Source organism: Lepidochelys olivacea (assembly GCF_965140295.1).
Source record: "Lepidochelys olivacea isolate rLepOli2 genome assembly, chromosome: 1".
In the NCBI taxonomy this organism is placed as follows: Eukaryota; Metazoa; Chordata; order Testudines; family Cheloniidae; genus Lepidochelys; species Lepidochelys olivacea.
The window spans coordinates 257,935,727-257,953,567 of NC_140411.1; the positions used below are offsets into that span (position 1 = coordinate 257,935,727).

Genomic DNA, 17,841 nt, shown 5'->3' on the forward strand with positions numbered 1-17,841 from the left:
CCCAAAATATTTTTAGTTTACTTATTCTTTTCTCTGGAGTCCGGACCTTGACTATACCCGGACCAAGAAATCTGGACCTTGACAAAAAATAACTGATTACCCCGATGTAGAGAAATGTCCAGTCTGGAGCGGACCTTGACTCATGAAGTTTATTTCATTTGCAACCAGAGCTAACATTTGAACTCAGGTGTCCAGACTGTGTTAAATTAACTCACTTTGCCACTGTCAGCATCCTCACATCAGCCTGTCTGGCTTGTGTGCCAGAGCCTGACTAGCTCATAAGAGAAGAAACTGGATGAACTCATTACACTGTCGCACAGGCTTGTTATCAGTCAGATGTAACCCATCCAAAACCAATTCAGAAATGACACCCTGTCTTCTCAGTTTAACATTTCTGCAAAAACCTCAGCATCTGCCAGGCTGAAAAGCAGGAATTCTAAGCTCTTCCTCCCATCCCCTTTTTGCTAACTGACTGTGTACTGTACCAAATGGACATCAGCATAAACTCTGATCTTAAAAGTAGGGAAAGGTCTCTTTTCTCTGGTTAAAGGAATTCCTGAAATGCCCCTGGGATTCCAGGCTTAAGATCACAACAGCAGGGGAATCTGCAGGCCTGTTGGGTTTGGGATCTCACTTGCACACACGTGAGGGCAGCTGCTCTTGTTGACTGCTGTAGCAAGAGGAGAGCATTAGAGGCCCTAAGACAACTTTACACAGTATTAGGTTAGTAGAGTCCCATGGGCCAGAAGACAGGATTAGAAAGAGGGAGAACCTGTGTGTGACAAATGAGTGCACACATGCAACATACACACACAAGTATGTATGTAATAACTGGCACATGTGATGGACAGTGCCAGTTATGGGTGTATTCGGAAAGGTAGTATCATCTACCTGGTGTGTTGTATTCTAACACCCACCTTCGGCCTGAGTAACTAAGCCTCCTACTTACAACACAATACAGTGAGTTTTCCTTGGTTCCCACATGACTGCTCAGTGTGTTGAATAAAGAGTAAAGCTAAAAGCAAATATACCCCAAGGCCTATATTCCATGGAATCAAAAGAGCTTCATACTAAGATTCCACTAGAGGGATAGAAAGGGATAAGTGCAGAAAGATTCAAGGCCCAAAGCATGTAAGACAGGCTAGGAAAGCCCTCAGCTACTTTGTTCACTCCCTTTGGATTTCCATGAAACACACACAGTGGCTTACCACCAACTGGAATCCTTTCAGGTTAAATAATTCTGGCCAAAACTGCCACCACTAATGTGTTCATGTGTTTTCTTGAAGGAATTTACCTTTACCCGTTCCTGGCCCGCTCCAGTTCTGTGCACTCTACTACTTCACAGTGTTCACTTGCACACCTTTAACTATGTTAAATAGTTAGAGCAGACATGCCTACTGTTCCCAGTAGTTGGTAGAAAAGTTACATGCTAGCCAACCTATTATCTAACCTCTCCACAGACTCCTGACAACAATTCTCCCACTCACAGCAGGCACCCAGCAACACACTCCTTCCCACGCGAGCTTCTATTCTCTCCTCATAGGCTACTAAGTACCACTGTCTCACCCTGCCAGAGCACATATGCGGACTCCTATTCTTGTTCTTTTGGCTCTCTGGAGCTTGTATTAGTCAATGAAACACAGAGCTCTTCCCCGCAATGCAGTGGAGATGGTTCCTAATATGGAATAGGAACAGGAGGGTTGGCAGCAGCTTACGTCCAGGGTCAAGGCTCACATTATTCATTTCCATTTTAAAAAAAACATTCTTAATGTCTGGACAAAGATAGGAACTACATAAACACGTGGAAAAAGCAGACGAACAAGGAAGCACTCTGCACTGCCACGCAGGAGACCTAGGTTGTATTCCCAACATCCAGCTCCATCACTGAGCTGGTAGTGCTTAGTATTGCTCTGCATTGCCAGGCAGGAAACTAAAATCCCAGTTCCTGTGTTGTGTTCACTGGATGGGTGGGAGATGGGACAGACAGCTCAGTGTCATAATGCTACTTATATGGCTCTGCACTTGCTTGCATCAGCCTTGGGTTCCATTTCCAGTCATGATCTGTCATGGACTAGGATTGCATTGCCCCTGTGACTTAGTAAGGTGTCTGAAGTGAATTGAAAGCATGGTCAATGTACTTTACCAGGCTTATACCCCTTCCTTCTGCATAGTTGTGAAAGACAATCCATTCATCTTGTGAACACCATAGCTCGAAGCACCTCCCAAGGTCAAGACTAGTGCTGTGAACAAGGCAGTCATGGCCCATCCCAGAGAGAAGGGTGCTACACGCTGCGCATCCGTACACACTTGAGCTGGCACTATATCAGCCCTTCCAATCACTGAGACTAAATTCACTCCGTACTTATAGGGAGAAAAAATGATCTCTAGCAGCCAAGCACCTAACTACAAGGAAAACTGAAAGCATTAGCAGATTAAATCCATCCCTTTGCACTGTAGGCTCTAACCATAAGGCTCTTTATTAGGAAGTTAAATCTTAACAAGTGGCTTAAGGGATGGATAAAGCTTTCCCTGGGATAATCTGCCAGCATGTTGTCCAGTTCCAGTTGCAGGCTATGGGAAGATGAAAGTGAACAAAGAAGACTGTGAAAGTCTTTGTTCAGTAAATGGCTGCATAGCAGCCAAAGCTTGTCTCCTGCCTAGGTCTGCCCCCCTGCACCCCCCATGCACACGGTCATCTTCAAAAAGCCAAAACGTCTCCCCACTCTACCACCTCCCTGAACTGGGATAATTCATCTGTATCTACTAATTATAATCCTATCTATAATTTCAGCTTTTTAAGGCTTGTTTTCACTCCGTTTTTTTTTTGTTTTTTTCTTATAATTTGATTGCAGATTAACTCAAACATCTTTGTAAAAGCTGGACATCCCTAAATTACTGTTCTAGTCTACAGTTCAGTCACAACATTTAAGAACGCCACCATAAACTATCGCTACTCCTTGTTGCGACAGAGGGGATATTTCTCTCTTCACAAACACATATTTATCAAGAGAGTATATCCAAGGGGGAAAGAAGGTAGGAGCATTGCACTGGGATGTGAAAGCCACGGGGCTTTCATAATTCTCTCACTTTTGGGATACAAGCGGCCTACCTCTGATACAAGAGCAACATTACCTACGCACTTATGAGACATTAGGAATGGGAGAGAGCTATCAGGTAATCTAACCTAAAACAGTTTCAGGAAACGAACTGTACGAATGGCACTGTATTGGTTTTCCCACTCTGCAACTGGCTGTGCATACCGTAAGAGATCCATTCTGCGTGCTGGGCGTATTCGTGCTCTGCTCTCCATGCGCCTGCGTACTTCCGTAGAGTGTCAGATTGTGCTCGCTGGTCTGGCCTGCATAGTCCTGAGTGTGTGGCACCCCATACTCTGTGGGGATCCCATTCTGTGGGGGTGGTGGGAACGGGATTGTGGTGAATGGCTGGACCATTGCATCAGGAGTGGCTGTTGGCTCCTGGTTACCCTGGAGAAGGGGAAAGGAGAAAATGGATTTAATATGCTACAAATGATGGACCAGCAGTCCAATCTAAGAAGAGCAAACAGGGGTCCAATCCAGCCCAGCTCAGTATCTCATTCATTGTCACTACACTACCACCCAAACAAGTCCTCTATTGCATTTTATACAGAAGGAACACTCCTCCCCAGAGAGCACAGATTCTCATTTTAAGTTTGCTTTGGCAGCTTTGAGGATACTGGACAGGAATGAAGGGGCCATATTTGCGGCTCAGGACCTACACACCCTTGAAATATCACAGGATCCCCTAAGTCATGTAAGGTGTATCTCCTGGGCCTGACTGGCTTGCATCTCCTCCTCAAGCCCAAATTACAGAATAGAATTCTCTTTCTGACTTTTCCTGAGTGCTCCCAGCATTCCAGTGCGGGTGACATTGGTCCTAACACCCCTATAAAATGCTAGTGTACTTGGCTGGCAAATCCCACTTCTCCCAGTCCTCTAACCATTAAGATATTTCTTGTGATAAACAGCATCCTCGTGGCACTGCCCCCAAGTACCTCTGCTTAGGGCAGTATTCCTTGCTATTATACTCTAGTAAAAGAGAGCAGAGATCTGTTTTCCAGGACAGATCTGTGCAAAACAGATTACCCAGATACCCAATTACTGGAATTCATGCTTCTTGCCTACTCCTCAGAAGACAGACAGGAGCCATGGGGAACTGAGAATTGAGAATACAGGCTTGCAGCACTTGCTCTCTCCCAAGCATTAGCATCACTACCTTCAAACAAGACGTTAATTATACTCCTCCCTCAACTCAGGGCATCCCACAGAGATTTCTGTGCTAGGACAATTGGCTTTTTAGCAGCTTTTGGCACCATTTGATGCCAACTGGTTGTCTATTAAACAGATACTCCACCAGACGAAAGGTATCCCAAAAAGGGTAAAAATCCCACACTGCCATGCCTCCAGAGGGTCCTAGCACTTCCAAAATCATCGTTATAGCCACTCTGCCCAACTGTCAGGGCCCATCTATATGCCCTCAGGGAAGGGAGGGAAGCATGGCTGGAAGAATTCAGTCACCTGGGGTAAAGCAAGAATGGCCCATGACATTCAAGTCTCTCTGACCTTAGAAGACTGGACTATTGCTCTGTTTCTATTGCACCCATCACCCCACCAGAGAAAGCCAAGGAATATTCTCAGGCTAGGAGGTTGCTCACCACTGTACTGTAATCCCGATTTTAAGTTTCACCTGCTACTCCAGACATGGACCCTCCTCCCACAACACCCTGAGGTAGTGGAGCCGGTTGTAATATCGGTGTGCTTACATCAACGGACAAAAGGGAAAACAGTCTTGTCCCCAAATGAGGCAAAGGGATCTCTGCTGGGAAGGGATTCACCAAGGGGTAATTGCTGCAGGAAATTACATCGTAGTCGTTCAGCAGAGAATAGAGAGACACTGAAGGGAGCTCCGCTGAAACTGGACAAATCTTTCAATCCAGTTATCAAAGTGCCTGCAGCTCCCTTTCAGAGCGAATGAAACAATGAAATTCAATGCAGCTCCAGCCAACACAGGTCATTCAGACATTGGCTGAATCTCAAACTTGTTCTGACACTAGCATATCTGGCCTGTGTCCCCTGCGGACCAGATGATCATGCACGCCTGTAGCTGGCAAGAAGGTGAGGAAAGGGAATTCAACACCATTCAGCAGTGCAGAGCTGCAGCCACGGACCCTATGAAACCACACCGCCCGTTTCACTTACTGAAGTCCAGTCCCTACACAAAGCTGCATATTAAACACTGCTGCTTGCAGAAACAGAACTTGGAACCCTTATCAAAGGAAGAAAAATCAGTAGTCGTGTTTCAGCAACTGTCAGCAGCACTGTTAAATTCACAGACGCAGACATTTTTACCACCATGTCGTGAAAATGGCTGCACCACTGCTGGCAGCTACTGGAATATACAGTCACTCCTCACGTCCCTTTCGTTGTGACCTTGCGGATCAAGTAGGGAACATGCTCGTTTAAAGTTGCGCAACGCTCCCTTATAACGTTGTTTGGCAGCCGCCTGCTTTGCCCGCTGCTTGCAGGAAGAGTGGCCGGTTGGAGCTAGCTGGTGGGGGCTTGGAACCAGGGTGGGCCGGCAGCCCCCCATCAGCTCCCTACTCCCCTAAGTTCTCTGTGCAGCAGCCGCCCAGCAGGCTACCAATTGCTGGCAGTTCAGCTGTCCCTCCCCCCACTGCCATGTATTGCTCCTGGGAGCCTCCTGCTTGCTGTGCAGGGGAGGGGGAAGAGGAGGGCTAATGTCAGGGTGTCCCCCTCCCACCTACTCCTGCCCCCCTTACCCCTTCTCCATATAGAGCAGGGTGGGGACAGGACAGGGAGCTTGCTGCCCCAGCTGCTGTCTCAACTTCCTGATTTTTTTTTAAAGGCAATGTACTTAGAATGGGGTCAGTGTACTTAAAGGGGCAAGGCACATCTCTCTCTCTCTCTCCCCCACACACAGGGTGTGTGTCTCTGTCTGCCATGCTGCCTCCCCTCCCTCCATTCGTGCTGCCTTGTAGAGTGTGAGGCTACATTAACAACGTGTTAACCCTTGAGGGCTCAGCCGAGTGCTAGTTCATCGTTTAGCAGTAAGGCATTCCCTGGGAAATATCCCACCCTCTTCCACCCTCTAACTTCACCACCTTAACCAAGCTTCACAATCATCATTGCGGTGTACGGTATTACATTGTTGGTTTAAAACTTATACTCTGTGTGTGTGTATTTTATACAAAAATAAAACAGTTTTTGGTCTGGTGAAAAAAATTTCCCTGGAACCTAACCCCGCCCCTATTTACATTAATTCTTATGGGGGAAATTGGATTCGCTGAACATCTTTTCGCTTAAAGTGCATTTTTCAGGAACATAACTACAATGTTAAGCGAGGAGTTACTGTAGCTGCAATTATTTCCAGTGTAGACTCACTCAATGCATCATCTGTGCAATGCAAGGTTTCCCCAAAAAGCCCAGAAGAGTGGTAGCCCCACCATGCTTTAATTTCTATCCAATTGCTTCCCTTACCCTGACAAGTTCCCTGTCTTTGAACCTTTAAGTGAATCTAAACTAATACAATAAATAAGTTTAGTTTTTTGAAGGAAGGACAGGCCTGAAGACTTTATTTTTAAATGAAGATTTTAAAGAAACACCATCAACTTAATTATGTTTCTGTCTAGAATTTTTTAAACTTATCATTGAGAGAGACATCTCTGATTATTATAACTGAAAGTTTAGAGAAAAATCATTTTAATATTTTTTCAGTTTATTTTCCTTGTCCGTTTGACAGCTGTTTGTCTATAGTTAGTTTTAATGTAAGTCAGTTCCCCATGACTGTGTAGGTTTTTCCATTTTTAAAATAGGAACAAAATAGGAAACTGTGATTGTAAAACTACAAAAACTGGCAGCAGGACTCCGGGGAAGGCGCAGTATCTAAAACAGTCGTTCCCAAACTTTAACAACCTGTGAACCCCTTTCACTAAAATGTTGTGTCTCGCGAAGCCCCTCCTAAAAATGAATATTTCCTGGGATTTTCTCCTTTACCTGAGCATAAATTATAAAAGCAGGGACCTTGGAAATATAAAATTTGTTTTTATGACATGCTTATTACATACTATTTATCAATTATGATTTATCATTACAGTATTTTATTACATTATGAAAACGGCAACACTCTTCCAAGATCTCACTTTCGTAGCTTTTATCACTATGAAGAAGCCTGTTATAAGACAAAGCTCCTGTGTTTCATCAAGGAGTATCTGATGTGAAACAGCATGAAGGTATTTAAGAAGCCAACTTAAAGAGTTCCTCCTACACAAGCATTCAGGTCTTGAGCAGTCCAGGCAAACAACGCACAGCATTACAACAAAGCTTAAACTTGTTCTTCATAATAATTTTAAAAACAATACTAGCTGCCTATTTAATTTAAAAACAGCAAAAAATATCTACCTCCCTTTCCATTTCTTATAAGGAGTCTTGAAGTTTAAATCTCCTCAGTGTGATAGATATGCTTGTTTTGATCTGCTTAGCTCTTGGAAGTCCAGGGGCTCCAGGCTGCTGGCCCCATGCTGCCCAGGGTCCCTAGGACGGCTCTGTCCGTCATTAGGGAATTCTTTCCCGAGAACCCCCTGTAACATTTCGCCAACCCCCAAGGGTTCACAAACCCCAGTTTGGGAATCACTGATCTAAAACTACTTACTTATTTATTTTTAACTGACTAGCTTTCAAGTTGACAATATCTCTAACACTGAGAACAAAATGCTAATTAGAAAGCTTTTAAAAACAAGTTGGACAAACATCCGTCAGGGATGGTCTAGGTTAACTTGGTCCTGCCACTGCGTAGGGACCCAGACTTGACTTCTCAAGTTCCCTTCCAGCCCTTCATTTCTAGGATTCTATGAATAAGACCTATTAGGTCACACAGTCTATCCTCTTGATAATGCAGGATTGTTCCCTGCAGGACATATTCTATTGTTTTATTTAATCTTGTTTTAAAATGACCCAAAAAGACTATCCTGCAAACCTAACAATCTCATTTTCAGAAGTTGTTTCCCTTTTAATTTCATTTTATTCCTTTCTTCCTATCTTACACGTTCATCCACTTGTACCATCCTAAATAAATACGCTTCCCACTTTTAGTCACTTACAAACATTTTAAGGGTGAAAATAGTATGTTCCTTCTAGCCTCTTAGTGGATGCTTAGACAACACATATATATTTAGCTCTTAATCTTGCCTCATAAATCCAACTATGATCATTATCATCCTCTCTGAACTTCCCAAATTTTTCAATCAATTTCTGGTGCTGAATACAGTACACCAGATGAAGTTGTCCCAGAGCAATTTAGAGGGGACTATCACCACCCTGCTTTTTGACTTCACGTCCAAGTAATTCAGTTCAAAACCATATTTGCTGCCACACTATTGCCAACGCATTTTAAATTTGATGTTTCCTACTATCTTTCACCAGTATTCTTATCCAGGTTTCTCCCTCCCACTGAATATTTGTATTTCAGATTATTTTTCTCCAGATGTATTCACTTGCACATTTCCTGCCTGATCTCATTATTCTCTGCCCATATTTCTAACCTTCGTGGATCCCTTTGTATTATTTCTCTGTCCTCACTAGTGCTCGTAATACCTCCTATTACGCTATCTGTGAGTTTTATTATTGTCCTGTTATCATCTAGATGTTCAGCGAGTTTCACCTCTTAATACTTGTTCCACTATTTTACTACTACTAATTCTTAGCATGTACAGAACACTTTAAATCTTCTAAGTACTGCACATAGTACAGGAAACACCAACAAGACCTGAAATTACAATTCAAATATAGAAATTGCCAGGATTGGGCTCCTCGCCCTCCCTCCCTCCTAAAATGTAAATACAATTCTAACAGCAGTATTTAAGCAAACTGATTCTCCCACTTCCCAGGTATGAACGACATGAAGAAATGCAAGAGTCCTAACAATTACAAGCAGGAAGAGAGGTGTGAATGGATGGACTGAAACTGCATTGCCTACCCATCCTCTCTACAAACTGTCTTGAGAGTCTTGTCAGCAATAGTGTGTTTCAAACTCTCTTCTGCAGATGACAGCCATCCCAGACGAGCCGAACAGGGAAGGGTTGTTCACGAATAGCAACAAGCACTCCAAGTGCAGTGGTAGCTTGGCAAACAGTAAACACAGTGTATGGTACTTTTTTTTTTAAACACAGTGTACAGTACTTTTTAACCTGGAGTTCAGCCCAAGAAAAATATTCTGCTCTCTTCCACTAATTCATCCACAACCAGGGACTCAAACCAATTCCCCTCTCAAAACAGATGAATAGATTCCTGCATCTGATTCATTGACACATATCAGACCCCACTCCCATAAAGATACAGGGAACACCTCCATTGCTCATAAGAAAACTAAGGCTCTGTTCAGAAACATAACTGAAACAGTGGTCAGAGCACAAAAAGGATATGGGATTAATGTAACTAAATGCAGCTTGAACCCAGTCCCCTTGGCTTGTAAGGTGTGATCCAGAGTAGTGCGTGGCTCTGTGGAGGCCAAGTAGAACACTAAAGACAGAGACCTCCTTCCCAACTTAGATCTTGTACACGCACTTCACCAATTTATCTAAAACTGTTTAAAAATTTGATTTAGTTTAATTGCTCAAACCCCTTTTGTGGAAACTTATACCAGCTCACACTGGTACATCAGGAAATTTGGTTAAATCGGTGCGAAAAACTGCATATAGATCAGCCTTTATAGAAATGTAATAGCTTATAATGATGTGGAGCTGGGGACATTCCTCTGAATATTTACTAAACTACTTTACTCTTCATTGCCATGTTAATTAGGTAAATTCCTTTGGCAGTCAGTAGGTGGTGAACCAAGATCATGACACTGAAATGGAGCACGGCTACTAGAGAAACATTGGCCTGGTCTACACACTTTTTTTAAACCAGTACAACCATTTTGGTCAGTTGTGTGAATTTTTTTTTTTAAAATAGTTATACCAGTAAAAGCCGTCGGGGGAATACATTTATACTGGTATAACCATGCCATACACCAGGACAGTTCATTACCCTTCCTGTATAGGAATAAGCTATCCTGATCTAAGCACATGTACACCTACTGAACTGCGACTACCCTAGGGAGGTTGTACCACTTTAACTATATCAGTATAATTAAAGAAGTACAACTTATGTGTGTAGAGAAGCCCATAAAAATTGTCCTACTGGATCAGATCAGTTGTCTATCTAATCCAATACCCTGTATGAAAGTAGCGAGCATCATATGCTTTAGGAAGGTGCAAGAAACTCTGTGAATAACTTGCCCTTGGAGGAAGTTTCCTTCTCCTGTCAGGTTGTGGTTGGTTGACGTACGTCCTGAAGTACTAGGGTTTATATCCCTCATTTAAAAACAACAAACCAAGCAAAACAAAACAAAAACAAGCCACCAAGCAAAAGCCAATGCACTCTTCTCAGTTGTAATGTCTACACTCAAACTTGTGGCAACTGATTACCTGTTAACTTGAGGTAATTAACATGTTTGTAAAGGCTAGTATGATCCAGGCTATAATTGTTTGTTCTTTATTCTTTATCCGGGAGAATAGACTAGAAGTAAAGAACAAACATTTATAGCCTGGATCTAAAGAGTATGTATCTAGTAAGACAAGCCCACAGAGGAAGGCACCAAGCACATGACAGCTTTCCAACCTACTGATGTTGTCTGCTGAATGGTTTGAATGAATGGAAACATGAGATAGGGATCAAGGAATTGTCGTGCCCTCTCCCTTCAAACCCAATGCCAGAACTACGGTCTTACGGGTCAAGTAAAGCTGGGTAAAACTAATTCAGAACCTGACCACACAATTCCCTTGGTGAAATAAGCCATGAAGTGTTGACCAGAAGAAGGTCTCCAAACAGTTTCTTCTTGAAAAGAGACAGGAGCAGGACACTGCCCTGTCAAAGCCTTCTTTCCTTTTAGTATGAGTTCAGAAGTAAAATATCATAGCAGGGGAGTCCAATAATAAAATCAAGACTTTTGAATTTCACCTCTTGTCAAAGAAAAGAAGCCAAAGAAAGCACACCTAGTACTTGTGGTATGAGCCAGCTGAAGAACAGCTACATGACAGCAAGGGAGACCAGAGATTCTGATGTCTGTCACTACAGGGGTGGCAGCAACTCTCGCAGTCTCTTCCTGAAATTGGGGCCTTGTCTGGGGGTAGTCAATAGGCAGCCTGCGGTCCACATCCAGACCGCGAGGGTCCCGGGGGCTCAGGGCTTCAGCCCTGCAGGAGGGTGTTTCAGTCCCGAGGTGCTTCCCACAGGGATGACCCTAGGATTTCTGGTGGGGCTGAAGACCCAAGCCAGGCACGTGGGGACTTGGGGCTTCAGCCTAGCAGTAGACACAGGGGGACATTCCCGAACATTTATCCAGCTCTAATCTTGTGCACCTGAACTTAAACCATGACAGTGGGAGCCTGCCCAGGGCTGACAGCTATGTAGCCCCTGGAATGCTACCCACCACCCCAATCAAAATCTAAAATAGTACACCTGGGCACAGACCCTGCAATTAAACTGTCCACAATTCCACCCAAGCTGCTGAGGCTGCATATTTCCTGTCTTGGAAAAACCTCTTCTGGTTGACTGTTTTTTCCCTTGCTGCCAAACAGGGCTGATGGAGGAAGAAAGGGAAGTTATTCATATTGCAGTAACTGAAGTTCGAGATGTGTGTCCCTGTGGGTGCTCCACTCTAGGTGTTGATGTGTCCCAGCGCCGTTGATCAGAGATTTTCAGTAGCCGTGCCTGGTTGGGACACAGACGCTCAGTTGGTATCTCCCGTCTCATTGGAATCTTCCTGAGCACCTGTGTCCTGCACCCCCCTCAGTTCCTTCTCTACCGTGGAGTGATTATACTAGTACTCCAAAGTAGAGGGAAGGTGGGCGGGGAGTGGAGCACCCACAGGGACACACATCTCGAAGAACTTCAGTTACTGCAAGGTGAGTAACTTCCCTTTCTTCTTCAAGTGCTGTTCCTGTGGGTGCTCCACTCTAGGTGAATGTGTAGCAGTACCCACTATGGTCGGTGGGACTTTGGAGATGCAGCAGTGAGTACAGTAGAGAGTACTGTATGGCCTACTATGGCATCTGCCGTGATATCTTGTGTGATAGCACAGTGTTTGGCAAACGTGTGTTCAGGTGACCATGTAGCCGCCCTACAGATGTCAGAAATGGGTACGTTATGTAGGAAGGCAACGGACATTGGAATGGAACGTTCGAGTGGAATGAGTTCTAATGCCTTCGGACGGTTGAATATTTTGAATACGGTATGAGGATCTGATGCAGTCAGAGATCCACTTGGACAGACGTTGTTTAGAGATAGCCGTACCTTTCGATCTTTTGATGATGGAGACAAAGAGACATGGAGATTTACGAAACGGCTTAGTCCTGTCCAAGTAAAAGGCGATTGCTCGCCTGACATCGAGAGTATGTAGGGATGCTCTGTGTGGAGTCTTGTGAGGTTTGGGATAAAAAGTAGGCAAGTATATCGGTCTGTTAAGGTGGATACCACCTTAGGGAGAAATTTAGGACGTGGTCTCAGAGTGACTGTGTCTTTGGAGAAGATTGTGTAGGGAGGATGGGCCATCAGGATGCTTATTTCACCTACTCTCCTTTCTGATGTTATTGCAACTAAGAAAGCTACCTTCATGGACATCTGGAGAAGAGAGGAGGTAGCCAAAGGCTCTAATGGAGGTTTCATGAGAGCGTGAAGAATGAGGTTAAGATTCCATGTAGCTGCCGTTGGCTAAATTTCAGGGCAGAGATTTTGCAGGCCTGTGAGAAATTGTTTTATGGTGGGGTGGGTAAAGAGTGAATAACCTTCTAACAGGTCATGGAAGGTGGTAAGCACCACCAGGTGTACTTTGATGGAGCTGAGCGAAAGTCCATCCTGTTTTGGTCTCAGGAGGTAGTCTAGAATGTTAGGGAGGGTCACTATATTGGGCGTTAAGTGATTACGTGAGCACCAGAGGGTGAAACGCTTCCACTTCTGCAGGTAAGTTTTACAAGTGGACTCTTTTCTACTGTGCAGAAGGACGTATCGGATTTGCTCGGAACAGGCTAGTTCATGGGTTTGGAACCATGAAGGAACCAGGCTGTCAGGTGGAGCTTTTGGAGCTGGGAGTGAAGAACCCATCCGTTGTCCTGGGAAAGGAGATCTGGCCTATTGGGAGAGCCCGTGGATGACAGGAGGTAAGGATACCACGTCTGTCTCGGCCAAGCCGGGGCAATCAGGATGACCTGGGCCTTGTTGTCTACAATCTTCCGAAGAACTGTGTAGCAGAGGGATTGGTGGGAAGGCGTAGAGGAAAGAGTTGTTCCACAGGATGAGGAACGCGTCTTCTAGGGATGCAGCCCCGAGTCCCACTCTGGAGCAAAACAGCTGACATTTTCAATTCTGGGGTGTGGCAAACAGGTCTATTGACAGGGTGCCCCAGAGGAAGAAGAGCTGTTGAAGTATTGCAGTTCCCATTCGTGTTCTGTTGAGAAGGGTCTGCTGAGTGCGTCGGCAGTAGTGTTGTGGCAGCCTGGTAGGTAGGAAGCGATGGATTTGTATTTAATGTTGTATGCACCAATTCCATAGTCAGATGGCTTCCATGCAAAGGGAATGTGATCGGGCTCCCCCTTGTCTGTTGATGTAGTACATACATGCTATGTTGTCAAGACCCAAATAAATTTGTTCTTTATGAGGGGAAGAAAGTGAAGGCATGCTCACCTCACTGCTCTGAGCTCTAAGAGAGTTATGTGTAGGTGCGTCTCTAAGGCGGATCACCGGCCTTGTGTCCTGTGACCCCCGAGATGTGCTCACCAACCGATTAAGGAAGCATCTGGTGAGCATGAGCACTGGGGATCGTTGCTGGAAGGAAACCCCCATGCAGAGATTTTCTGGTCTTGTCCACCAGTGTACGGAAGCTAAAACATTGAGAGGAAGAGTTAGCAGCGACCCTACGGTGTGTCTGTTGGGTTTGAAATTGGAATTGAGCCAGCCCTGAAGACATCTCATGTGTAGCCTGGCATACTGGACCACGAAGGTGGTGGCTCCACATGACCAAGGAGTTGTAGACAGATTCTTGCCTGTGTCCTGGAACAAAGAGTGTGTGCGTACGAGCTGCGTGATAGCGAGGAATCTGTGATATGGGAGCAAGGCTCTGCTCTGGATTGAGTCGAGATGAGCTCCGATGAACTCGATCTGTTGTGTAGATGTCAGGGTGGATTTTTGGATGTTTATTTAGAGGCCTAGGCTGTGAAAGAGGGAGATGGCAAGACAGATAGCTTGAAGTGTCTCGCCATAGGAGTTGCCTTTGATGAGGCAATCGTCCAGGTAGAGGAAAAGTGTGATCCCATGTTTGTGGAGGTGAGCCACGACCACGGCTAGAGTTTTGGAAAAGACTCTCGGCGCTGTGGAGAGGCCAAAAGGAAGAACTCTATATTGAAAATGGTCATAACTGATTGTGAATTGTAGGAAGCAACTGTGAGCTGGATGAATTGATATATGAAAATAAGCATCCTGTAGGTCGAGGGCTGTGAACCAGTCCCCTTGATCCAGTGTGACCATCTTGAATTTTTGTATCCTCACGAATTTGTTCAGTCGGCGTAGATCTAGTATAGGCCTCTATCCCCCAGTCCTTTTCTGGGTCAGGAAGTAATGGGAGTAGAATCCTTTCCCTTTGATGTTGTGTCGGCACAAGTTCCACTGCGCCTAGCTGGAGAAGGTGAGCCACTTCTACGCGAAGTAGGTGCTCATGGGAGGGGTCCCTGAAGAGGGACGGGGAAGGGTAGGAGGATAGGATATGAATGGGATAGAGTAACCGGACTGAACTATTTCGAGGACCCAGCAATCCTGTGTAATACACTGCCAGGCATGTTGGAAACTCTGGAGGCGGTGGCCAAATGGGCAAGTAGGCTGTGGAATCAAGGGGTGGTTGTGCAGACCCTCGACCAACATTTCAAAATTGTTGTTTATTCCCGGATGGGTGGGAGGTGGTTGCTTGAGCTTCATTTTGTCTGCACTTAGGGGGTCTAGAGCGATTCCTATTTATGTCGTATGGTTTGGGTTGAGGCCGATAATATTGTTGTGTGCATGGTCTTTGGTAAGGTTGGTATCATTGTCTCCTGGGAAGAGATGGGTGAATACCCAGGGTGCACAGTGTCACTCTAGAATCTTTCATAGTGTGAAGTAGTTCATCCATTTTTTTTTTTTAAAAACAGTTTGTCTTTGTCAAAGGGGAGGTCCTCCACTTTGGTCTGCAGATCTTTAGGGATGCCAGATGCAGAAAGCCATGAAGATCTGCGCATAACCACAGCAGTTGCAATAGTACGGACTGCTGTGTCTGCCATGTCTAAAGACGCTTGTAGGGCCGTTCTGGAAATCAATTGGCCCTCGCTCAGAATTGATTTAAAGTCCGCTCTCCTATCCTCTGGAATGTAGGAGGCAAATTCAAAAAGTTTATTGTAGTTATCAAAGTCATAGCTGGAGAGGAGTGCAGAGTAGTTTGCAATCCTGAATTGAAGAGTGGAGAATGTGTAAACCTGTGTCCGAAGACGTCAAAGCGTTTAAGGTCCTTGTCTTCCCGGGTGGGCCGATATTGTGGCTGTTTCGTGCTTTGTGCAACCGCATCCATGACGAGAGAGTTCACTTGTGGGTGAGAAAATAGGAAGTCAGCATCCTTAGCAGGAACATAGTATTTATGTTCGGCCATTCCGCAGGTAGGTAATAAAGAAGCTGGAGTTTGCCAGAGTGTCAGCTGGTTCCAGGAGAGCTTCATTTATAGGGAGCGCGATCTTTGAGGGTGCAGAGGGTTGAAGGATCCTGAGGAGTTTGTGTTGTGTCTCCTTAACCTCTTCTAGGGGGGATGTCTTGACTGAGTGCCACCCTCTTGAAAAGCTCTTGAAATTGTTTACAGTTGACCACGTTCTGTGGAAGCGGGGGGGAGAGGGCTCTGTCTGGAACAGATGGAATTAGGGGTCGGTGAGTCAGGATATGGTTCGTAGCTCACGTTCTCAGGAGGGGGTTCAGGTACTCTAGAAGTGGACAGAGCTACAGATCGAGGAACAGAAGCAAATAATGGTTTCGTGGAAGAGGTCTGAGGATGAGTGGTGGGAGGATGTGGCCAAGGGTACCACTGGGGCCCAGGCATAGGGTAGGAGAACCCAGGTGCCGTCCATGGGGAGGCAAAATAGGGAAACTGAGGCTGGTGGCTGAGGACTATAGCCTGAGGTGGAAGAGGGTCCAGTGGAGGAGGAGAGGCAGGTGGGGGGGAACGCCATCTGCTGCTGTAGATCGGGTTCGCTGTCAGTGAAGGTAGCCAGTTCAGGTGGTGAGAGTGGCTGTTCGAAGAGTGAGCCCTTTGTATCCAGGAGCGGTGAGTTAGGCTTAGGTGGCACTGATAGGTCACATTCAGTGAGGAACTGCTGCTCCTGCTCCCTGGGCTGCCCTGAGCCTGGACTGTGCTCTAGCGCATTAGCAACTGAAAGAGGAAGTGTCAGCGGTGCCGTGAGTCTGTTGGAGGTGCCCTGAAGGGGGTCTGCTGCAGGTGCTGGGACAGGACGCAGGCTTGGTGTCGACATTCTTCCCGGCACCGGGGCAGAGCGTTCAGTCGGCACCATGGATATTTTTAGTGCTGAGGCGCTTGGTGCCACGGAAACCTTCCCGGTACGGGAAGTAGGGTTCCTGCCTCTGCGGGAGCCACGGCTGAGGCTTTAGAAAGGGCTGAGGCGCTGTCAGCACAGAGGGTAAGGATCTCGCGGGAGACCCTTTACCCTTGTCGGAGTCTCTCCCAGGAGACTGCTGTGCTTCTTGCCTCTGCTCCAAAGAGGGTGACGCAACGCTCCCCACTGATTCGGATCCAGCCAGGGAGCATGTAGGAGCGGGTTTAACTTTCCCCGTCTCCGAAAGCGGCTGCAGGGATTTTTCCATCAGACGCATTTTAAGTCGCAGGTCCCTGTCGCGCCGAGCCCTTGACTTGAGGCTTGTACAGTGGAGGCACTTTGCGGGAATGTGGGTTTCCCTGAGGCACTTCACACAATGTGAGTGCCCATCAGACTGTGGCATGGAGTCCTGACAGGAAACACACTTTTTGAATCCTGAAGCCCCTGGCATTCTGAACTAGAAATGGCAGGGGAGAGTGTCTCTGCAGGAGACAAGCCTGAAGCGAAAAGGTGTGTGTTTGTTTTTTTTTAAACTAAGTAACTAACTATGTAACTACACTAAAGGAAGGGAAACAACTGGGATGTAACTAATAACTATTTCTATAGTCTTTGATACTTTTTTTCCTACTGAGAACAGGGAAGAGAAGTAGCACTGCCCCGAGTCCCGTCTTCAGCCAGGGTCGATTGAGAAGGAACTGAGGGGGGTGCGGGACACAGGCGCTCAGGAAGATTCCAACAAGGCGAGAGATACCAACTGAACACCTGTGTCCTGACCAGGCTCTGCTATCGAAAATCTCCGATCAACGGTGCTGGGACACACCGACACCTAGAGTGGAGCACCCACAGGGACAGCACTCTAAGAAGGCAGTGGTCTTTGCCCCTGCCCCTCAGCAGGAGCCATTTTTACAAGAAAGAGGAAAGAGTTCAATGGCTTGTGGTGGCTCTGTTCTTCCCTTCCGTCTACTTTTGGGACAAGGAGAGGGCTCTTGTGCCTCTCCCTCTTCTCCTCTTCCCCCCGCACCCCTTCAGCCCCGCCGGGAATCGTGGCATCAGCCCCGCCGGGAATCATACCAGTACTCAGAGCTTCAGAGCAGTGAAGAGCCCCAAGAACTGCAGGAGGAGCAAAGGTGAGC

General features: G+C 46.0%; 1 protein-coding gene across 11 annotated transcripts in view; it reads right to left on the reverse strand.

The window, feature by feature from the left end:
* RBFOX2 (RNA binding fox-1 homolog 2) overlaps positions 1 to 17,841 on the reverse strand; it is a 253,683-nt gene that overhangs the window by 73,281 nt on the left and 162,561 nt on the right. For all 11 annotated transcript variants that reach the window (XR_014714132.1, XR_014714133.1, XM_084648120.1 and 8 more), the window contains one exon: positions 3,261 to 3,485. Coding sequence is in view for 9 of the 11 variants with exons in the window: in XM_084648120.1 (XP_084504246.1) it covers positions 3,261 to 3,485 (225 nt within the window). In the remaining 2 variants the exon portion in view is untranslated. The remainder of the gene's footprint in view (positions 1 to 3,260; positions 3,486 to 17,841) is intronic.